This window comes from Cryptomeria japonica, chromosome 10 (assembly GCF_030272615.1).
Source record: "Cryptomeria japonica chromosome 10, Sugi_1.0, whole genome shotgun sequence".
NCBI classification, from domain to species: Eukaryota; Viridiplantae; Streptophyta; class Pinopsida; order Cupressales; family Cupressaceae; genus Cryptomeria; species Cryptomeria japonica.
Window position 1 is genome coordinate 587,150,497 of NC_081414.1, and position 25,556 is coordinate 587,176,052.

The 25,556-nt window shown below is 38.5% G+C and overlaps 1 protein-coding gene across 1 annotated transcript in view; it reads left to right on the forward strand.

The window, feature by feature from the left end:
- Positions 1-22,644, forward strand: part of LOC131071900 (uncharacterized) — a 51,945-nt gene extending 29,301 nt beyond the window's left edge. Inside the window, exons 3-4 of the mRNA XM_058007871.2 lie at positions 21,690-21,794; positions 21,950-22,644. Of these exons, the coding sequence (XP_057863854.1) occupies positions 21,690-21,794; positions 21,950-22,237 (393 nt within the window). The 3' untranslated portion in view covers positions 22,238-22,644. The remainder of the gene's footprint in view (positions 1-21,689; positions 21,795-21,949) is intronic.
- Positions 22,645-25,556: the final 2,912 nt, after the last annotated feature.

Consider the following 25,556-nt stretch of genomic DNA (forward strand, 5'->3'; position numbering starts at 1 on the left):
ATTCGATGGATGGATGTTCTACTTCATCCAGGATTGTCTTAGAGGAACATTAGTAAATTGGTCTAAGATTATAAGTGACAATTTGGACTTTCAGCTGAGGAATGTAGAGCGGTCCAAGTCATTTGCCATGACTTCTTACTTGGTATACTTGCTTGCACGGTTTGTTTCATACAGAGGATTAATATGCAAAGGTGAAGTCGGGAATGGGCAAGGACAATTCAGGAGTCATGAGTGCTACCCCCAGCTGAGCATGTATAGAATTGAAGACTATAAGAGAGTGAATAATGCATTCACTATGTATATCACACGGATGCTGCAAGGCGGAATCCACAAAAGATTGTCCAAGGAGGCAATTGAGTTAATTGAAAAATATGGATCATGGTATATTCAGTTTCCCACTTTCACATACCTTAGGATTCATGTGTTTCAATCTGAACCCTACAGACTTCCTAGGTATTCGACTGACAAAATGATCTTGTTGGAAGTGGTGAGACAACTTCTATGGGTCGATGTCATTCAGAGAGAGAAGCACAGGACATGCATGACATTCCCTATTTCAGTTGGGAAGACATCAGAGGTTTGTCAGTCTGCCATAGCCGCCAACACTGCGAGTGAGGAGCTTGCATTCTATCAATTTGCTACATACAAGAAAAGAGAGAGATTCGATCCAGACAAGAAAGTTGGAAGGATCAGGGGAGAGAAGTTCATCCACAAAGTTTACATAGAAGATTATTGGGCTAACTTGATGGACGAGCAAGCAGTGAAGAGAACAATGTGGTCCAGAATGTCAGTGGATTTTATGAGGAAGTGTGGACTTTTCCTCATTTCTGATCAAGTATTAGATGACAGAGATCATACACATCCACATTATGAGAGTGAAATGAAGAAGGCAATCCTATTGCCTAATTGGTCAGAGTCAGAAAGATTGACTTGAATGTATTGATGAGAGAGGTCTTGAGTTTCTCTTGTACATGGGTAGATATACAGATGAATAAGTTAGTTGAGATGGGTGTTCCCTTCACTTATGAAAGGATGAAGCCGGAAGAGTCTACTTTCGAGGATGATCAGAGGACTATCAGTGATGTCAGGATTCATGCAGACGAAGAGAGTCAAGCTCCCAAGAGAAGGAAGAACACGCCAGGAGAAGTCAAGGCCAGAGGGAAGAAGATTGAGGAGGTGAAGAAGAAACAAAAAACTATCATTCCTCCACTTATCATTCCTTCACCCCCTCTCAGTGTCTCATCAATTGAAGTGATTGAAATAACAAAACATAACAAGGAGACTCAACAGTGTTCCAACACAGTGATACTACCTGGGAATACTTAGGAATTTCATGCCACAGCGACATCTACACCTTCGAATGAGAATGATGATCAACCGGGATCCCCTACTGTCCTTTTGGAAGTTAGTTTGGGAAATGAGGTATATGATTGGACCAGGAATAATCTTGATGATAATGATGATGTTATCTCGGCATTGAGAGGACTTGATCGAGAAATATGTCTCGATGATGGTATGGAGATGGCCGCTATTCCTGAATGGCTGATGAGAAGTATGGGGAAAAGTAAACAAATGATAGAGGTACAACCTATTGACGACATTGATGACTACCTAGCTAGGAGTGCTAAGGAGAAAGAGCCCAAGAGAGTGGAGATTTTGTCACACATAGCTAGAGATGAGACAGGAATGCGGATTGCGCAGATTGCTGTTCCTATTGCAGGCGTGACAGCGGACATTGCTACTCCTATGGATTTCTAGATCACTTCAGTTGCCCTTGGTCGTACATCCAGAAAGCAAGAATTTCAGGAGGTTGGTGAAAACCTCAAGGCAATCGATGCAAGGTTAGACAGAGAGATTGCGGAGAAAGAAAAGTACACAGAAGAGAATATCAGACTTAGAGAGTACATTGCAGGTATAAGGCGTGAAGAGCCCACCCTTATTTCCCCTATTGCAGTCGACCATTGAATGCATTCACACTATGAAGCAGCGAGATGTACACTCTCGGAGGTGGAAAAGTGGATTGAGAATACAAGAAAGCAGACAGATGATTTCCTTACTCAGTTTGTCCATGCATATGATAGGACAACAGTGTTCGCATTCAGAATCTAGTATTTGGAGGGAGTTTGGGAGGAATTTCGGCCTATTCAAGACAAGACTATTCCACGCCTCCAAGCTTTGAAGAAGATTCCGAATTCCACCTTGGTCAGCGAGAACATTGTGCACAGTGGAGACAGATACGATTTCCATGTCTGGTATTGTTCATTAGCCATGAAGAAATCAACTTATGAGAACGCCCAGTCGACTTGTATGGAGATGGAAGGATTAATTCAGGACATTCAGATGAAGATCCTTGCCTCGATTGAGGAATTATTGGGTGTTGATGTTAGTGATGTTAGTGATGCTAGTGGTTTACACTTAGCCGAATTAAGAGACAAGATGAAATTTATGTATTTTTGCCAGTTGGACTCTTTGAAGAAGAGTCAGATAGACGACTTGGTCTCTTTGTTGATTCATATTCATAGTTCGCAGAAGCTCATGCCAGAATGGGAGAACACTTTGGATGCTTGCTCGGATTCACTGGACGTGATTGATTTACAACAGGATACCTTGCCTAGCATTTCCATGGAGGAGTTAGATTCAGTATTGGCTAGATTTTTGGAGTATGCTAGGAGAGAGAGAGATGTAGGGAGGAATCTTCTAGAAGATTCCCTATTTGATGACTAGTTATCTTTTCATTGGGCCATATGTAGGTGGCGCCATTTTTGATGTAAACCCTAATTAGGGCAATTCTAGGGTTTGGTTGGCATGATCTCGGCCGTTGATCTTGGATCAATCTTGGCCATCCATTTTGTAAGAGATTCTATATATGCCTCCTTGTCTCTCATTTGTAAGAGAGTTTTTGTAGAATTGTTGGTATATGCTGCAGCTATTTGAATCATACTCATTGTTCAATTGTTGGTGATTTTGCTCTTCAAGTGTTGTATTTGCATTCATGGTTCTCAATTCCTCCAAGTTAGATTAGAATTTATTTTCATGTTTGTTAGATTGAGTGGAAGATTTGTTGAATTCATTTGTGTGGAATCCTTAATCCATACCACTAGCTTCTTGCCGCTGGTAAGTGCGCCTTGTGTGGTCAACTGGAATTATAAGTAAGCTTAACTTCAACTATTACGCTTCCGTTGACAAGTATCAACTTGGATGGTGTCAATGTTTGATGGTGATAGCCTGAAAATCTTTAAGTATACCTTAGACGATTGCACTAAGCTTGTGTCAATACCTGATTGTGAGACCTTGCTTGGTTTGATTCCACTAGATCCATTCATCATTTCCTACATTCCTAGGCTTAGAATAGATTTCCCGAACCCTATTCCTTTTGCCCATTTTTTAGTAAGAAGTAAATCCAGAGCCATATTGATAAATCTTAAGTTGTTAGCACACCTACTCCGCATCATTCATGATAATCTAAAAATTTGCGTAAGTCCCCAAGTGAACACAGCAATTCACATCGACCATTGAGTTACCCACTCGTCAAGACCTGACATGTAGAAACCTTGGAATCATTTTAGTTGATCTCATTCTTAGCATTTGAGGTGATTTTGTTCAAGAGGGGGTAAATTATCTTGGTAATTTATTTCGTAATGTTATGTGCCTAAAACCTACATCAACATGGTGCATGTGATGCTCTATTAGCTTATTAATGACAATTATATAAGATGCGCTTGGACAAAGTACTACATTGTTGTATCTTAATTAATGAATGTGAGGAAATTTTTTGGGAGCGAGATGAGGTCAAGTGGAAGGCAATTATTAAGGGTGCACATTTGCACAAAAAGTGCTATAGGTAGGTCTTTAATGGTCTAAGTATGCACATGATTCTGTGCAGAGTTGTGATATTTGTGAATGCACTAGTAAACCTGGTTGCTAGGATGAGATACTCTTGACACTATTTGTGTCTCAAGACCCATTTGAGAAGTGGGCTATACATTTTGAAGGGACAGAAATGCTCCCTGCTCCTTGTTGCCACTAGTTGCATTCCTACCTATGGCTCCTCTTCAGTGTCATCTTCCTCTGTCCTACAGACTTACCTATATAATCCTCTCTTTGTCGTTTTTCTAATGTTATCCACAATGTCTTTGTGTCTTCACACAACACCTTTGCTCCAGATTATTAGGTCCCATAATAATATGGACTATCAAAAGGGTGTCTTCATCCAGACTTTTAAATAATACATTTCAGAGTTTGGCTAGATATCTTCCTAAGTGCTGCTTCCTCTTTGATAGGGTTTTTTTAACAGATCCATGCCGGTCACATCCTCATCCATGGCAACTCACACACCCTTTCAGACAATCATTCGTTCTTGCTGCTGCTCGCTATAATAGTAAGCTGCTGCCACTAAGGATGAAGAGAATGAATGGGTAGAGTAATGAAAGAACAGTGATACTGGGGAGCCTCAGGCTGTGACACCAGTCATTGTGGCAGTTGGGTCTCATTAGAAAAGGCAGCTGGAGGAGAGAGGCTGTTAATGGTAAATCATCATTATATAAAGTCTCACTAAGGCCCTCCCAATATTGGATTGGTATAATGTCCAAAATCAATTGTCGATCTACTTATTGACTAAGAGGTTTTCTGGCCTATTTGCTTTATAATAATAATGATTGTATGAGGTCTCAAAAAGCATGGAAAGTTTTAGTGACAGCTGCAAGAATGTTCTCTGGACACCATTTTGGGACTTCTTCCTCCATATCCCTTGGATTATTTGGATAATAATCATGGAATCTCCTTTGACCATTAGTTTTGTAATCATGAATGGATAACCATTTTCAGGCCTTAAACTAGATTTAATTTTTGCTGCAAATTACTGATAGCTAGGTCAGGCTAGGATTAGTTTGAAGGAAAAAGCATGTATCAGTTTTGCTCGATCATCTCAGAGTAGCCTACTTGCTCTTGGTTTGCCTGGTTTGCCTTTAGGGACTCTCTGCTAAAATTTAACTTTTGCCAATCTTTGTAGGGGGAGCAGCTCATTTTAGCAAAACCCAACTTTGCTTTCTGCAACAACTCCCTTATTTTATTAATTGAGAAGTCAATGTTAGAGTCTTTAGATTTTTTCAAGCTTTCTTAATTTTGCATTTATCTCTTAACATATGCCATATAACCATAGCTAGACTGACTTCCCACAAACTTTTAATCCTTGGACTTGATCCATTAACTAGCCACGACAGGAAGAGACTATTTTTTGGCTAAATTTCTTTCTTTCTAATCTACGTAGAACCAATGCCCAAATTTTGATGGTGATTTTACATTGAGGGAGAAGATGGGTTGCTGATTCCTCTATTGCCTGCATGGCATGCAGATGGAGGGTCCACAGTTACCTGATCTCTGGCGGTAATACTGAGTGGAATCCTGTTATGGCTGCTATTCATGAGAAATTGAGAATGCATAGCTAGAGCTAATCTTATAAGCTCCTTGACTACTTTCCACCTATCTCAATTGTTTAGTTATTCAGAGTATAATTTGGATACCTTGGAGAAAAGGCCTTCAAAAGTACTGCACTTTTGTGGGGCAGATCCTGGATTTGGGTTGGATCCCACCTTTTTCTTCTTGCAACTCATATCTTCTGTGTAGATTTGTCATATTCCCGTGTAGACAGCAGGCAATGATTAGAAACATTAAACAATACATGTACATAAATATATATATTTTCAATACATAAATTATTTTTACCGCTTAAAATACGTTTTATCTTAACTAGTGGGAGTAATGACAGGACGCGTCCATTCCCAAGCCACCTCCGGAATAGACGCCATGTTTCAAGAGGAATCGCATGGTTTCAAAGAGTTATAAACCCGCACCCCAAGGAAACACGGGAGAGGAGGTGACAAGGAGAGAAGGGCAAGAAGAAGCATCCAACAGGTAACTTCATTACTCAGTAATAATATTTATTTCAGTTTTCATAATTTATGATGCCTAGACAACCGTGAGGACTTCCCTAGGAACGCATCAGTCAGTAGACGATGTAAAAGGGCTAGTCGCTGGTTCTTCCCAGCGATGAAGAACCAGCGCCTAGTAAGCATTCCTTCCCATCACCAGCAGGCTGGTACGTCCCCAGGCCAATCCGCTTAAATGTTGAAATGATGAAGTATGTCTTTGTGCAAGTTGTATTAAATCTGCTTTCATTCTTCATATAACAGTAATTAATATAATTTAACTAGTGACCCAGATTAATTGCTAAATCGGTTCCATGCCTAAAAATGTCCTTACCAAATGAACTAAGCACATTTGTAATGTACAAAAGGGTAAAATGAACTTAATCTTCATGCTAGATAGGTAACCTGCAATATCAGGTTTAGTATGCTGCATTAAAATACACTTTAGTGACAGATAGAAGAATAAAAATAATTCATTCATTCTCAGACACAACTAATAAGTAAAGAAAAGGAATACTAATTAATGGTAGTCATGTTTTTGCAACTAGGCACAAATATAATGAATTTATCCCTACAAATTTATATATAATGGATAAATGTTAACCAAGTAATATAGTCATGAATCTATGTTTTCTGTATGCATTTGTTATCTTCCTGATATCCTCTGTTTGTTAGTACATTCAAGATAATGAGTGCAAGCCAGGGGCATGCTGGGCCCATCTTCAGGTGGCCCTATTAGCCCTAAGAGACGGGATGGGTCTGGATGGGTAGCCTAGCCAACCTGGAAAATCCTCAAAATCTAGAATGGGTCGTGTATGTATTTTGTGCTGCAATAATTATGCCACTGATCTAATATTACTGCTGACATATAAAATAAAATATCTAAATGTTGCAAGAAACCGTAATTTCCTTTTGTGGCCCTAAATCCAACCTTCGGTGGATAGATCAGGCCCTAATTATCAGGAAGGCGAGGTAGGTACAGCAAAGGTTCATTACATGATTCCCAATAATCTATCACTTTTTAAGTCCTATACTTGAGTGAGCCTGCCTGCCACTTTGGCCAACAAATGAAGTGAGTTTAGGCACCATTCTTCCATTTCTTTTTCCTTATTTTTAGAAACTCTTATTGTAATTTGTTTTTGTAAAAGAGTTCTAGAAGTCTACAACAAATAGGAATCTGCAACATGTCATGTTAAGAATACTTGATAGCAGTTGCCTTGCTTTAATTTCTGCACGTTCATTTGCCAAGGCATTCATTTCAGGATTACATGTGTGCAGTATTTACCATGAATTAGAGTATCAAACATTTAACGAAAGATTTACTTCTATTAATAATTATTTTCAGATTTATATTGGACCGCTTCATTTATTTCTTGCCTCATTTATTTCATAATTGGATGTTAGGTACCATAGGATTCCAGGTCTTTAATCCTTTGTGTTTTTGCTAGATCCAAAACTTTATAGAGGTCTTGGGACAAAGACTTATTTGTAATTGATGTTAGGTTCTGTTGTGACGTTTTCACACATTGCCCCATTGCAAATGGGGACCCCCCTTTTCTTTCGCTTTTTAGGGTAGTGTTTTGGGTCGCCAATCTTTGCAAGTATAGAGTTAGGGGTTTTTCAGAGAGTTTTCTAAAATTCCTCAGGTCAATTGGACCAATCTGTTAACAATTTCTGATACAATTGTTATAATGAACCGGAGGAAAACTGAGAGGGTGGGGGGGGGGGGCGGTGAATCAATTTTCCACAAGTTAAACAATTAATGCAGATTATAAACCTTCTACCGGAACACAATGAAAACAACACAGTGAAAGATAAAGCATGAAAGTACAGAACACACAACACCAATATTTTTGATGTGGAAAACCCAGTTAAGGGAAAAACCACGGTGGGAAACCCTACCCACAGTTAGATAATGCTTCTATAGCAGTATGTGAAATATTACAATGGGGATTGCACTTGCAATCAGGCCAACCGCCTAGAGCGTACTGCTCATCACAAAGGGAAGTCTCACTGACTTACATAAAACATCAGACTACAATCTGGAGGAAATGAACTGTGGAAATAGCATCTTCTAATGCTTGATACAGTTCCGGTTAAGCACAAATGTCTGCCCTGCAATACCAAACTCTCCTCAAACCTTCGCTGAATGATATAACCTTGTTCGCACATAAACCACTTTCTGATAATGCAGACATAACCATATTGTTGGTGTTGGAAATAAGCCACACCTGGACCGATGATGGACTGGTCCAAGAGGGGCCAATAGCTCAGTGGTAGAGCACTCCAACAGCGTATGGAAGGTCCTAGGTTCGAGTCCTAGCTGGTCCATGTCTCAACATGGTATCAGAGCCAGGTCCAGGCTAGGAGCCCCAAGCACACGAGAGGTGTGGCTTAAGGGGGGGTGTTGGTGTTGGAAATAAGCCACACCCGGACCGACAATGGACTGGTCCAAGAGGGGCCAGTAGCTCAGTGGTAGAGCACTCCAGCAACGTATGGAAGGTCCTAGGTTCGATTCCTAGTTGGTCCATGTCTCAACACATACCATACATACCAATTGCATGAATATATCATCTATATATATAGATCATCAACCTTGATAAACAAGGTCGGCTAAACCCTAAACCCATAACTCATAATTACATAAATTACATCACACGATACCACCGGACCAATATTATGATTTACATTACATAGCATGAACCTAATTCAAATTCCCAAACAATTATAACCACCGTAAATTCCGCCAAGACCAAATGCAACATGTTTCACCAACCGGTAGAAACCCTCAGTGTTAATAACACAGAATAACCAACCGGATCCAAATAGGATCACCAAATCATCATGCCAGCCAATGCGAAGCCACCAAACAATTAGGGCACGATCTAGATCACCTTCAGCACGCTAGGAACCATTTCTAGAAGCCGGACCAAAACTAATTAACCATTTCATCAAATATCACCAACCGGTACCAAGAATATCAACCGGCAAACCAGAACATAAACGATAGCTTCCGGAGCACCAAATCACGAACCAACTGAATATGACAAGCATATAATCATCTTGAATAACCATCCAAAACCGAATCCAACAATCTGATCATACCGGATCAGAATCTCTGAAAACCTCAGCCAAAATCAAGACAAACTGGAACAGGTCCAACCGGGACAAAACCATGTCCAACTGGAGCACAGTGTTGACATCAATGACAACACAATCAATTCCTGCATATTGCCAACAATCTCCGCCTTTGACATTGATGACAACACTGAATATGAAAAACATCCAAGTGCCAAGGAATGCCAACAATCTCCAGAACTCCAAAACTCCAAAACTGATCTGAAATATCTCTCCCCCTAATATTTTCTGTTTTTCACATGAACACCTCTCCCCCTTTGACATCAATGACAAAGCGCTGATGCCAAACCAAACAACTGACTACTCCCCCTGAGCATCATCATCATCCCATCAACCCGGATCAGAAGATATTTCTGATAAGCTCACCGAATTGATGCATCCCTGCATCTCTAAGTCTCTTCCAGAGGGGTGGTGATCCCCAACTAATCTCTGAGATATTCAAAAGTATCTTTAGGCAATGGTTTAGTTAGAATATCTGCAATCTGTTCCTTAGTGGGTACATATACCAATCTGACTTCCTTTGCTTCAACCTTTTCCTTCAAGAAATTATACCTTATAGATATGTGTTTTGATTGGGAATGAAATACCAGATTCTTTGACATATCAATAGCAGTAGTATTATCACAGTGAATAACAATAGGTTTATCATAACTTACCCTTATATCCTTCAACATTTGCTTCATCCATAAGATTTGAGTGCAATTAGTTGCAGCAACTACATATTCAGCTTCAACAGTAGATAATGGAGTGCATGATTGTTTCTTGCTAAGCCATGAGACCAATTTCTTCCCAAGAAAGAATGCACCACCTGTAGTGCTCTTCCGGTCATCAACATCTCTTGCCCAATTAGAGTCTGTATAAGCACATAATCTGAAATCATCATCCTTTAGATACCATAACCCATAATCTATTGTTCCTGCCAAATATCTGAATATCCTTTTAACAACAATATCATGACTTTCTCTTGGATCAGACTGAAATCTAGAAGCAATGCAGACATCATTCATTATATCCGGTCCGGTCTGAGTTAAGTATAGTAATCCACCAATCATTGATTTGTATCTAGATGAGTTCACTCTAGGAGATTCATCTTCCTTTGACAGTTTGTAACCGGTTATCATAGGGGTTCCAACTGGTTTTGAGTTTTCAAGTCCAAATTTCTTAAGCAATTCTTTCACATATTTAGTTTGACAAATGAAAATACCTTTATCAGTCGGAGTGATCTGCAAACTTAAGAAAAATTTCATCTTTTCAATCATAGACATTTTAAATTCATTCTTCATGTCATCAACAAATCTCATGCACAGACTTTCTTCTCCTCCAAAAAATGATATCATCAACAAAGACTTCAATGATTAGTATGTCATCATGCTCAATCTTATAATATAAGTTATTATCAACATTACCTTTGCTAAAATCGAGCTTTGAAAGATATTTATCCAATCTAGCATACTGGGCCTTAGGGGTTTGTTTCAATCCATATAAAACTTTCTTCATGCAAACAAAGTCCTTGTCCTTTGATAATGAAAATCGATTAGGCTGCTCAATGTAGACTTCTTCTTCAAGATCTCCATTTAGAAAGACACATTTGACATCCATTTGATATACCTTGTAGTTCTTGTGTGTAGCATAGGCAAGAAATAGTCTTACCACTTCAATCCTTGCAACCGGAGCATAGGTTTCATCATAATCAATTCCTTCTTGCTGTGAGTAACCTTTGCAAACCAATCTAGCTTTGTTTCTTACAACCTGACCTTCTTCATTTAATTTATTTCTGAAACCCATTTAGTTCCAATGACATTTTTATCTTTAGGCCTAGGAAACAATTCCCATGTGTTATTCTTTTCTATCTGATCTAGTTCTTCTTCCATTGCTTTCATCCAATTCTCATCTTTAAATGCTTCAATAATTGATTCCGGTTCAATTTGAGAAATTAAACATACCTCTTCAACAACTAACCTTCTTCTTGTCATCACACCTTTCCTCTTTATCTCCAATGATTTGATTTTCAAAATGATTCAGCTTTACATACTTGGGAGTCTTTGGATTATCTTGAATTTTTGACTCTTTATGGTGTTCAACAGTTACTGTGGAATTTTCTGATGATACTAGAGCAACTGTATCAATGCTTTGAACTGATTCTTGCACAACCGGTTCTAATTTGACAATTTCATCTTCTGGTCCATAATCATATGATCTGATCTGATTATTGCCTTGCTCATCCACTTTGACATTTATGCTTTCCATTATCCTTTGCAATCTTTTGTTATAACATCTATATGCCTTACTCTTAGTAGAATAACCCAAAAATATTCCTTCATCACTTCTAGGATCAAATTTCCCTAATGCATCATCTCTTCTGATATAACATTTATTTCCAAAAATTCTGAAATACTTGATAGTAGGAGTATGACCAAACCATAATTCATAAGGAGTCTTACTAGTATATCCTCCCCTTGAGACACATGGCACTTAGGCCACGTCTCCTCCCTTGGACACTTTCCCTCTTATGAGCAAGGCTCCTTGACACTTGTCACCACAAAGATGACAAATGTCCCTCCTTCCAACCTCTTCTCCAACCTCCTCCAATTTCACCCTTGATATCTTCAGATTCAATCTTGACTGTTGATTCCTGCCACCTCACCCCTGGCCTTGGAAATCTTATAAATATCCCCCATTTTGGAGCACAAGGGATCCCATCTCATACCATTTTATGAATTTTTAAATTCAAATTATCCACATTCCTCCTAACTTCTAACCACCTAACCTAACCATCCCCTAACCTAACCCATTCCACCTAATCCTGGGTTTAACTAACCCTATCCTATCTTGCACATCCTAACCTCCTATGGGTTGGATATCCTCCCCTTGAGACACATGGTACTTAGGCCACATGTCTCCTCCCTTGGACACTTGCCCTCTTATGAGCAAGGCTCCTCGACACTTGTCACCACAGAGATGATAAGTGTCCCTCCCTCCAACCTCTTCTCCAACCTCCTCCAATTTCACCCTTGATATCTTTAGATTCAATCTTGATCGTTGATTCCTGCCAACTCACCCCCGACCTTGGAAATCCTATAAATATTCCTCATTTTGGTGCACAAAGGATCCCCATCTCATATCATTTTAGGCATTGTTATTATAGGCACATCCCATCTCAAGCATTGTTATTATAGGATATCATTTCTAGCATTCATTGTTATCATGTTTTGCATCTTAGATTTAGTTTAATTTGATCATATTCTAGCATAATCAATCTCTCATCTAACTTAATTGCATCATCATCATAGCTTAATCATGCATATCATTAGCTTAATTATCTTCTTGGATCAATCTAGCATAATCAATCTCATCTAGCTTGCATATCATATCCTTTTAAATCCTCTGTCTAGGTGTAGTCAAGTCACTGAGATTGCTTATCCAGATCTGAGAGCAAATCCATACTCGCATCTCTTAGGAGGTGATAGGTCGTTTTGTCATGGTTTATCTTTCGTTTGATTTCAATTTGCTAACCATGCTTGTAATGATCTATTGAGTGTTTGTGTTGTAGCTGCAGGTACCCTACTTCACATACGACATTTTGGCGCCACATAAGAGGGAAAGTGTCCAAGGGAGGAGACGTGGCCTAAGTGCCATGTGTCTCAAGGGGAGGATATCCAACCCAAGTATTTGTTATCAAAACCCAAGTACTTATCCCTAAGGGGAGGATATCCAACGCAAGTAGACGTGGCCTAAGTGCCATGTGTCTCAAGGGGAGGATATCCAACCCAAGTACTGATTACAACCAACCGGTAACAACTGGATTACAGAAACCAGCTCACAGGCTTGCTAAAACATGCTCAAAATACAGAACAGGTCACAACCAGGATCTCAAATCTTAAGATCTATCTTCTATGCTCGATCTAGCTTTTTGATTACATTCTAATGCTTTATTACAATGATTTATACGATCCGAGAGAATTCGGTTGGCCCAAAAAGGGATCAAAACCCGAAGAACAAGACCTAACGCGCAAAACCAACAAGGTCAGCCTCCGCCAAAGAAACTCGTCCGGAAAATCCAAAGGATGAAGAGAAGATCACGGGAAAAGGTCAACCACATGCCAAGGAACATCATAATCAACGCTCAGGGCTCCGCAAGCTACAGAAGGGATCCAGTAGATCACCAAAGCAAATAGGTCTAGGCAACCGGTAACAGGAAACTGTCTCGGAAATCGGTAGCGATAACTTGTCGGAAAACTATCCAAATGCTCCACGGTTTGGGAATAAGGAAGATGATCAGGTCTTCAAGCAAAATCCAACTCCACAGGTAATTGACAACTTCTCTTTAATAAATATCAGGCAATTTGGCTTCCATCATCATTCTTCTTGTAGCATCTAAGATAATTCTGTTTTTCCTTTCCACTATTCCATTCTGCTGTGGAGTTCTAGGTGCAGATAATTGCCTTCTGATTCCATGCTTCTCACAAAAATTGTTAAACTCACTGGATGTAAACTCACCACCTTGATTTGATCTTAAACATTTTATCTTCAATCCTATTTCTGTCTCAACCATAGTTTTGAAAATTTTGAATTTCTCAAGAGCTTCTGTTTTTTCTTTCAAAAATGCAACCCACATCATTCTAGAGTAATCATCAATAAGCAACATAAAGTATCTATCTCCTTGAAAACTTTTAGTCCTTGCCGGTCGACATAGATCAGTATGAATAAGATCAAGAATTTCATTAGATCTATCATGTATGCTTTTGAAAGAAGTTCTAACTTGCTTACCCATTTGACATTCTCTACATACCGAATTATGAGGCTTGATAATCTTGGGTAAATCTTTGACAGCCTGGGTTGAACTGATCTTCACTATGCAATCAAAATTCACGTGACACATCCTTTTATGCCATAGACAACTTTCATGAATATGAGCAATCAAGCGGGCCTTCTCACTGGAGTTCAAATGAAAGATATTTCCTTTGGTCTGAGTTCTGGATGCAATTTCCAATCCAGATCTATTGATAATCTTGCATTTTCCATCCTTGAATTGCAAATGAAATCCTCTATCCACCATCTGACCTACACTCAAAAGATTATGCTTCAAGCCTTCACAATAATAAACATTGTTAGTACTATTCTTACCATCCAGGGATATTGTTCCTTTGCCTTTGATTTTGCATGCGTTGTTGTCTCCAAATCTGACTAATTCACCATCAAATTCTTGCAGAGTTAGGAATCTCCTCTTATCACCGGTCATGTGATGTGAGCAACCACTGCCTATAACCCATTCATCTTTCTCTTAAATTTTAGCAGCTAGTGCCTTCTCCTCAGTATGAGTTGTATCATTGACAGGTTCCGGAGATTCTCCCTTGATAGCAATAAAGACCCAATCTTTTCATGAGCTTCCATTACCGGATCCACTTACAGGTTCATCATCATTAGAATCATCAGTAATGCCAAAATCATCATCACTAGCATAGTAACATGATTTGTCCTTATTCCTTCTATATCTAGGTTTGATCTGATATTCTAGATTAAGCTTATAATTCCTCATAAATCTTTCATGATTCCTAGCAGCTCTTTCAGGACATCTAGAAGCAAAATGACCAATCTTATTGCATGAAAAACATTTAAAGGGAACTTTTCCTTCATACTTACTTCCAACCGGTCCTTTAGGGATTCTTCTAGCAATTAGGGCTTCCAACTCTTCAAGTTCTTTGTCTTCTCTTTCAATGTCTTCCAACTTTTTGGCATATAATTCTTTCCAATCTATCTTCTACTTACCGGAGGCAGATGCTTTAAATGCAGTCTCTGTTTTAGTAGCACTCTGATCTCCAAGCTCTTCAAATTCAAAAGTAGTCAACTTCCCAAGTAATGTATCTCTGGTAACAAGGGTATTTGACATTGTCTGAAGTTCATTTATTGCAGTAGCCTTCATCTTGTAAGCCGAAGGTAGAACTCTCAAAATTTTTGAAATAATCTCATCCTCATTAATTGTTCCACCACAACATTTGATTCCCATGACAATCTCATTCACTCTATCCATGAAAGAACTTATCTTCTCATCTTCTTCCATCTTCAAATTTTCATATCTCACCCAAAAACCTTCAAGTTTTGCAATCTTTACTGCTTGGTCACCTTCATATAGAGTTTCAAGCTTCAAACAGATCTGCTTTGCATTTTCCAACTCTATGACACTCAACAATTTCTCATTAGATAGGGCACTTAACAATGCTTCTTTTTCTCTAACATCATTATCAGCGCTCTTTAGTTCATCAAGAGGTGTTGGAGTTCCAGAATTAGGATCATGAGGTGTATAACCTTTTTCTACTATCTCCCAAACTTCAGCTCCAAGACATCTCAGATGAATCTTCATTCGCTCCTTCCATAATTTGTAATTTGTACCATCAAATCTAGGACTCTCCTTCCGGTAGGGATTACATGTAGAACGTGATGCCATCGGATCTCCTCAAGCAGTTAAGCTTCTGCAGAGAGGACCTTGCTTTGATACCAATTGTTAACAAGTTCTGATACAATTGTTAGAATGAACCGGAGGAAAACTGAGAGGAGTGGGGGTGAATCAGTTTTCCACAAGTTAAACAATTAATGCAGATTATAAACCTTCTACTGGAACACAATGAAAACAACACAGTGAAAGATAAAGCATGAAAGTACAAAACATACAACACCAATATTTTTTGACGTGGAAAACCCGGTTAAGGGAAAAACCACGGTGGAAACCCTACCCATAGTCAAATAATACTTCTGCAACAGTATGTGAAATATTACAATGGGGATTGCACTTGCAATCAGGCCAACTGCTTAGAGCGCACTACTCATCACAAAGGGAAGTCTCATTGACTTACATAAAACATCGGATTACAATCTAGAGGAAATGAACTGTGAAAATAGCATCTCCTAATGCTTGATAGTTCCAGTTAAGCACATATGTCTTCCCTGCAATACCAAACTCTCCTCAAACCTTCGCTGAATGATATAACCTTGTTCGCACATAAACCACTCTTTGATAACGTAGACATAACCATACCATACATACCAATTGCATGAATATATCATCTATATATATAGATCATCAACCTTGATAAACAAGGTCGGCTAAACCCTAAACCCATAACTCATAATTACATAAATTACATCACACGATACCACCGGACCAATATTATGATTTACATTATATAGCATGGACTTAATTCAAATTCCCAAACAATTATAACCGCCGGAAATTCCGCCAAGACCAAATGCAACATGTTTCACCAACCAGTAGAAACCCTCAGTGTTAATAACACAAAATAACCAACCGGATCCAAATAGGATCACCAAATCATCACGCCAGCCAATGCGAAGCCACCAAACAAGTAGGGCATGATCAAGAACACCTTCAGCATGTTAGGAACCATTTCTAGAAGCCGGACCAAAACCAATTAACCATTTCATCAAATATCACCAACTGATATCGCCAACCGGTACCAAGAATATCAACCGGCAAACCAGAACATAAACGATAGCTTCCGAAGCACCAAATCACGAACCAACTGAATATGACAAGCATATAATCATACTGAATAACCATCCAAAACTGAATCCAACAATCTGATCATACCGGATCAGAATCTTTGAAAACCTCAGCCAAAATCAAGACAAACCGAAACAGGTCCAACCGAGACAAAACCATGTCCAACTGGAGCACAATGTTGACATCAATGACCACATAATCAATTCCTGCATATTGCCAACACAATCATGATCAAATGGACATTTTGACATCTCATAAGTGCTAAGGCAATCCAAAGGACGAAAAATGCAACTGCTTAGGGTCAATTTTGACAACTTCCTATTTTTGTGGAATTTTGCTTTTTTGCTTTTTGCTTTTTCAGTTTTGGCACTTTGGGACCAATTAGAGAAGCAACTTTTTCGCCCGCTTTTTTCTTTTTGTTTTCTTTTTTCTTTTTTCAGCTTTTTTAAAAGTTGACCTAGGATTGGATCATTCAGGTCATGACAATGAGGTTCTTATTTTCGAAATAAAATTTTTGTTCTCCAAGATGGAAAAGCAAGAGAAAAATCTCCAAACAAGGTGTAGATCTAGAAAGTTCTAGATGAACATGGCAATGAGCAAGAAATTCCACTAAGTGTTTATGGCAAAGATAAAATGTCTTGAATCAAAGCAAAGTCGGTCCATCATGGAGAAAGCAACATCCTGAGACATGGTGAACTCCTCCCATCATGGAGAAAGCAACGTCTCGAGCCAAGGCGAACTCTACCCATCAAGGAAAGAAAATGTCTTGAGACAAGGTAAAATCTGCCTTCCACATGAAGAAAACGTCTTGAGCCAAGGCAAACTCCGCCCATCAAGGAAAGAAAATGTTTGGAGACATCGCAAAATCTGCCCTCCACATGAAGAAAATGTCTTGAACCAAGGCAAATTTCAATCATCAAGGAAAGAAATGTCTTGAGACAAGGCAAAATCCACCTTCCACATGAAGAAAACGTCCTAAGCCAAGGCAAAATCTGCCTACCACATGAAAAAACGTCCTGAGCCAAGGCAAACTCTACCCATCTCTTGTGAAAAATGTCTTGAACCAAGGCAAAGTCTGCCCAAGCCTTGTGTAAAATGTCTTGGCAACACGTGAACTCCACGTAGGAAAGGTTGGAAGATTTCTTGGCATTACATGAACTCCACCTAGGAAAGGTTGGAAAGTTTCTTGGCCACACATGAAGTCCACCCAAGGATGGCATAAACTTCCTCAACCACATGCAAAGTCTGCCCAAGGAATGGGTAAAGAAAGTGGTTAAGTGTTGGCATTTTTGAAGGGAAAAGTCAGAATTTTGGCTAAGTATAAAGAGATGAGAAAAAATTCTGAAGTCAATATAAAGTTCACCTTGGAAAATGTGAAAGTTCCATTTCCTACTACCAGGTCCACCCTATCAAGTGGCATTTTTTCCTTATCCTAGTGTGAAGTCCGCCCAAAGCATGGTAAAAATTCCTTATCAACACATGAAGTCCGCCTTGGGACATTAGAAAGTTCTTTATCCACACATGAAGTACGCCCTAGGTGGATAAATGAGAAGTTTGGCTAAGGGTGAAAGCAAAGTGAAAAGCATGAGGAAATTTGCCTAAGGAAAAGAGTTTGACAATTTTGACAAAGTAAATCAAAAAGGAATTCGCATAAGTCTTGGAAGGGAAAAAATTAAAGAAAATTTGTAAAGTGTTGAAAAAGTTTAAAATTGCAAATTTCCAAGACATATTTCGGGAGAATTTCAAAGCCAATTTCTACGCTTGAGGTCAAAGTTGGAGTGATTTAATAAAGATTTTCCAAACTTGCAAAACAGCTTTCACTTCAAATCGTCTTGCTTTTTTATGCTTTTTAGGGGCAAATGCTTCAATTCCTAAAATTTTCATAAGTTAAAATTAACCTTTGAAAATTTCTTCAAACTTTGCACTCCAGGATGGGAACAAACATCCAACTCCCTCATTGTTTTTTGTTAACTTAGAAAGTTTTCATGATTTTTAGGAGATAAATGATCACTCAAGGAGGACTTTCAAGGAATGTTGAAATGAAGTTTGCTAGCAAGGGAGCACAACTAGAATCTAAAATCACTTCATATTGGAAGAGGGTTGGTGATACCAACCTTGGTCATGTTGACTTCAAAGACAAGGAAAGATTGAAGAGAGAAGTAGAAAAGAAAGAAGAATTAAAGAAAAAGAATGAGCAATTGAGAAATTATCTCCAGCACTTGATCAATCTTATTGCTCAAGGAAATGCCTCGATTCCCCTGCCTTTGGCTCTTCCACAGGAAATAGTTGAACTCCCCTTTGGCTCTTCCACAGGAAACAGTTGAAGACTTTGAAGAGATGAAGGTGACAACTAAAGAAACTAAGGAATGGATGGCGGACAACAATAAAGAGGTTGTCACATTCGTGGAAGAATTGATGTTAGCATATGGGCAAACTTCTTCTTTGCTATCTAGAATTCAAGACATGGCAGAAATGTGAGAAAATCTTCAAAACATTCAAGATAAAGTAATCCCATGCTTGAAGGCGTTGAAAAAAATTTCCAAACAGGAATTAATAGATGGACAAGTAATTGCAGCTGGAGATATCGATGACTTCCAACACATGGTATTGGGCATTGATAGCAAGAAATGAAGTTTTGGAGAAGGTAAAAGTTGATGGAGTCAAAATTGAAGAGCAGATTAAAGAAATTCAGGATAAGATTTTCCTTTTGGCTGCTGATGTGCTTGGAAAGGAAGCAATCTGAGAAAATAAAATGAACACGGGAAATTTGAAGGTCAAAGCACAAGAGAATTTCTTCACTTTCACTGGATCGATCCTTAAGCAAAATTTGACTAAGGCATCCACCTTCTTTTCCATTAGGGATGCCTTTCAGAAACATGAATCGGATTGGGAGAATGCTTTTGCCACCTATGCTGATGACTTGGACGTGATTGAATTCAAGATAATCATGCTGCCACATATCGCAATGGAAGAGGTTAATCCTCTTGTGTCCAGGTTCATCGAATATGCTGCCACAGAGAGAGGATAAGGATGCATTTTTCTAGAAGAAAGCTCCTTGTGACACTTGTCTATCTTTTATTTGCTCTTATTAGATAAATATTGTAAATCCTATTTGGGGTATCTATGTTTTGATCTCGGCTGTTGATCTCTGTTTGATCCGGGCCTTTCGTTCATTTTCAAAACTCTATATAAACCCCTCTTCTCTCATTTGTATGGGAGAGACTGGTGAAATTTTTGCTTAAGACTGTTAAGATAATAAAGTTCATTTGCATTGCTTTGAATCTCTGTGTTATCTTATAGTTGCATGGTTTCATTTTTTCTTCAACATAGAATAGAATTTTCTTTATAAAAGTTGTTAAATGAATGCAAGATTTGATAGTATTGGTTGGTGAAATCATTGCTCATATTTTTGATGAATAGATGATTTTTGTTTATTGTGCAAAGTTAACTTGAGCATATTTTGTGGATGTTTTAACTTCTACCTTCAGATAAATATTGTTCATTTTGATGGTATTATTCATGGTATGAAAATTCTAAGCACTACTAGAGCGTGGTTTAGTGCGAACCAAAGCATGCTTTAGTTTCACCTGATCGCTACCGTCTCTTAAATTCCTAGGAATAGTATAGAATTCCTGAATCCTTTTCCTTTTTACCTTATTAAAAAAAAATCCAAAATCCAAAATCTCAAAAGTAAAGAGTTTTTATAGCAGAAAGTCTTCATTGTGAATGAAATTCGCAAGTCCCCCTTGGATTACCAGCATACATCACCAGACAAACTATATCCAACATTAAAGTCGCTAGTTCGCAGTAAAAACATTGGAATTGCCATATGATCTTCTTTGCAATCTTAGCATACGCGGTGATTTTATTCAAGAGAGGATAGAGTGTCTTTTGGGCATCTTTAATCTGTGTTCGGTGTGTCATAAAACACGCACCAACAGGTTCCATGTTAAACTAAATGATTTTTCTCCTCGTGTATAATAATTAATCAACCTTCCTGCCCCCTGCTCGCTTACTGTCTTGCTTAGCCTTCCCAGAAAGCAAGTCAGATTTGAAATATTATTCGTAGTGGCAGTGAACCAACACCATTTTTTTCTTTTCAGTGTGTCGTTTCCAGGATGGGGAAATGCGGGCATGTGGGAATGGCAGCGGTATGGCTGTTTAAATTACTTATACAAACTAAAACTACCTAATATCTTATAAAGCACACACCAAATGGAGCAGGCTGTCCAGTTCTGAAAAAGGGAGATGTCTCATTTAAGTCCTCGAGTCCCTGAGATGCCATTGATGTCACCTGGAACCCTGGGGATGTGTCCCCGTGGAACACCTGTTATTTTTATTATCCCCAAATATCTCTTATATAGTTATACATGGTTACTATGCACGGATGCATGCATGCATACATACATACAACATACATATGTACATACATGCATGGATGCATACACACACATATACATTCATGTATAAATCCATCATGCATGCATGGATGCATACATACATACACGCATGGATGTATACACACACATACATGGTTACTATGCATGTATACATACATGGTTATTATGCATATATACATGCATACATATATACACATGCATGCATACATACATGCATACATGCATACATACATACGCACATACATGGTTACTATGCATACAGACATACATACAACATACATATGTACATACACGTGTGGATGCATACACACACACATACGTACATACAGACACATCCATCATACATACATACATGCATACGTACATCCATAAATCCATGCATGCATACATACATACATGCATGCTTACAAACATACATGGTTAGTATACATACATACATACATGGTTACTATGCATATATACATACATACATGCATACATACATACATACATACATACATACATACGTATAACCATAGTTTGCTCAAGATGTACAAAATCAAATACAGAACACAGCTGAAAATTGATATGTCAACGTCAATTGTCAAACATCATACGTAAGTGAAAATGGTTTAGATTAGATGAAGCCAACATGCAAACAGATGCTCAACTATCTATGCAGAATATAATTTTTGTATTTTCACTTTTGTTTTCTTAATTTTTGTTACTCAGGTAATTGAAATGGAGTCAATACTGGGGAGCTCTGATTACTGTCGGGAAGACCTTGTTAACTTGTTGAAGACTGTTCAATCCCATGAGAAACAAAAGCTACACATGGTAGAGGGTTTCCCATTTATGTACTTGCATTTTTTACATGAAGTTGCGTTTTCTTAAATTCTGTTACAACTTGTTGCTTTATTCCCATTCTTAGCAAAGATGTTTTTATCATACGCGACTTCTCACTATGTTCACTGTTACCTTAAACTGAGAAGACTGCTACCATCCAAGTTTTGAAGAAGGCTGGTCGCCCATCAGAGCGTCTTGTCACACATGAGCAGTGCCAATTCAAGGGCAGGCCATATCAGCATCAGTGCATACATGTTCATGAATTAACAGAAGCAACTGGACTTGAGGATGCAGAAGCAGATGCTGAATATGATGCTGCATTAAATGAAGCCATCAGAGCTGTACAGGAAGCAGTAACATGTATTAATGAGCATGTGGAAGAGATTAGATATGAGATAGAAGAGTTAGATTCTAGAGAATTGTCAGAAAGTTAATCGCTATTTGCAGATGGATTTACTGGAGCAGACTATTCGGAAATTGTTTCATCCAATTTTTGTACAATACATGAGAGAGACTGCTATATGTGAACATTTTCTTAAGCTTGAAAGAAAGTAATTCTATATGTTTGTAAATACCTGAGCTTTCTCAGGTCAAATGAAGGGCATGGAATTCCTGCCGATGTATTATCTTGCAGTAATGGTCACCCACCAGCCTGGAGTAAAGGTACCTAAACATAAAGAACTACTGGCTATTGAAAGGGGATGCCAAATCATTAGGAACTTTAGTTAAGTATGAGACTATAACGGCATCAAGGTAATGTAAAAGGAACTCAGAAAAGTTACAGCCTGTATCAATCAGTCGAGTCATTCTTTTTATGAATCAAGAATCTCATTTTCATGGAGGTTATGACTGGGTATAGTTGCATGTTCTTCAATTGAAGTAACCACTCAATATATTTACTAAAGATACCTGAGGTTAGGGGGAAGAGGTTAAACAACCAGCATGTTGTGGCTGTTTAGGTTGGGAGAGCGCCCCAGATAAAGAACAATGTGTTGGCTGTTTACTCTCCTCTGGGTTAGGGGCCCTGGACCCTTAAATCCTGAGAGTGAAAATATTAGTCGCTGATAGAGCATTATCTTATTAGAACCTCAAAATATAAGAGCTTGTTAACAATCTCCAAGATGCAGTGCATGCCAAACCCCCCTGATTTAGAAAGCAGCTTCTGTCATTAGTAGATGATCATTCTAATCCATTAAGTTGACTTCCGAAGTGTTATAGTGAGCATTTATCATCTCATTCAAGAGAACAGCCACGAGCCAACCTTAAATAATATCAACAGTATGGTCCCTAACTTAGCTTAAAGACTGCTTTCTTGATAGGAAGTTAGTGGGAGAAATAAGAGAAGAAATCCATTTTAACACAACACAAACAGAGGATTATCATATTCCTTGTATGCCTTTCAAACAATTGATGACATGGAATAACATCATGCATTCTCACTCATTTCTATTTGTAGCGAAGAAAATCTGAACCAATTAATTGCATGCCAAGCAAGATTCAAAGTTTAATTAAGAGTGATCAATATGTATAATATTTTTGATTATATTACCTTTCTTCTTTTTGTAGAAGCCTTAAAGCAGAAAAGAATGCTACATTTTGTAGAAGCCTTAAAGCAGAAAAGAATGCTACATACGGATTCCTTTTCCTTATCACAAGAATTTTGGCAATATTTCCTATTTTAATATGTGTAGACTGTGTAGTAATTGGAGTATTACTAGATATCAATACATGCTATTGTGAAAGGTTTATAGAAATGCATTCAACAATATTGCAAATGACTACTATAACTTTGCTGGCCATGCAAGAGTGGGGAGATGGTCAGTTTCTAATCGAACTCTTACACTATATCTCCACATATCACTCCACTACTTGTTCCTTTCAATTGCACAATTCAACATGCAAAAAGACAACCATTCCACTTTGGAATACAGAAAAATGCCCCAAGCTACACGTAAGTCATTAGTCAAGAGAACATTTTTTTAAAAGAATCACACAAAAACGACTTTGTTGTCCATGATATGACAATAACATGTTGCATAGAGCATTAATGCGCACAAGTTGTGTCAAACCCCACAACACACATTTGCACACACGCACATCAACGTCACCATTGCCCCAAGCAAGCTGACATTGCCAGAAGACAACCATTGTGTGACGAAGCCACCATGTTGAACCTATGAAAGAGTAAACACCACAATGATGCTCGAGTACTAACCCACAATCATGTTCTTTTGCAAACACAACACAAAGGTAGGATAAGGGAATTGTCTACATCAAATCCACACCTTAAAACATTGGACAACATCCACAACGCCCAAGAAGGTCTACCCAAGCGATGGGATAATTAGGAAGTGGCATACCTTGATTATGTAATTAGTGTACAATGTATATTATCAAGATGTAGTCAACATACAATGTCTATTATAAAGATGATGTAGTTAGCATACGATGTCTATTATTATGTTTCAACAATATTGGTTATTCAATTATGCACTAATTGTTTGTCAGCTTTAGGCAGTTATAAGCATCAATTGGTTAATGATTGTGTTCCTCGTGTTTCTTGAGGGGTGGTAATTACCCTCTTGACCTTGACAAAAATAAGAGAAGACACTTCAAACTACAGTCTATCCCTTATGTGTTAATGGACGACTTTTTGTTTAAAAGAGACCTGAATGGAGTCCTACTGAGATGCATCAAAGACGATCAGGTTAGCAGATTATTAGAAGAATTTCATGATGGCCCCTCAGGTGGCCATTTTTCTGCAAGGACCATTGCCATGAAAATAATCGGGGCAAGCTATTATTGGTCATCCTTATTTAGAGACTCACACAAGTGGGTGAGAAAGTGCAAAGAGTGTGCCCTTTTCTCAGGTAAACAAAGGTTGGTTGCCCTTACTCTTCATCCCATACAGACTAATCAACCTTTTACTCAATGGGGCATAGATTTCATTGGCCCAATTCATCCTCTATAAGTGCTAGTCATAAGTGGATTTTGGCTGCCATAGATTGCTTCACAAGGTGGATAGAGGCAGTTGCTTTAAAAGATGCTACATAAAGTTTAGTGGTTCAGTTCCTAGAGGGAATTGTAACCAAATTTCATGCCCCTTCCACCATTATATCTGACAATGCCAAGGCTTTTGTTGGAGCTCAAATCAGTTTATGGGCAGTTGGGTATGACGTATACAACACGACATTATCAAACTACTACCCCTAGGGGAATGACCTAGCCGAGTCCTCAAATAAGAACCTCATCAAAATCATCAAAAGGACTTTGGATGGCAACTAGAGGTCCCAACATTTAAAGTTGGGGACAACTTTATGGGCTGACAAGATCACACCTAAGAGAGCAATTGTTAATTCACCTTTCATGTTGGTATATGGAAGGGAAGAAAGGCTTCCTTTATCTCTTGAATTGCCCTCTCTTGACTAATCACATCAAATAGAGCTCTTGAAGAATGATGCCATGACAATCAGATATGCAGAGTTGATGGAACTGTAAGAAATCAAAAGTAGGGCCATGCAAACCCTCAATATCCATCAGGGACAGGTCAAAAGAGGCTTTGACAAAGGAGCCACTCATAGGACCTTCAATGTTGGTGACTTGTCCCTATGTGGGATGTTGACTGAGCCAAACCAGGTAGGCACTCCGAATTTGATTTTATTTGGAGTGGCCCATATGTAATCACCAGCTGCAAGGAAGCCAACTCTTTCCACCTATCTAGGTTGATGGTGAAGCCTTTCCCATTATAGTCAA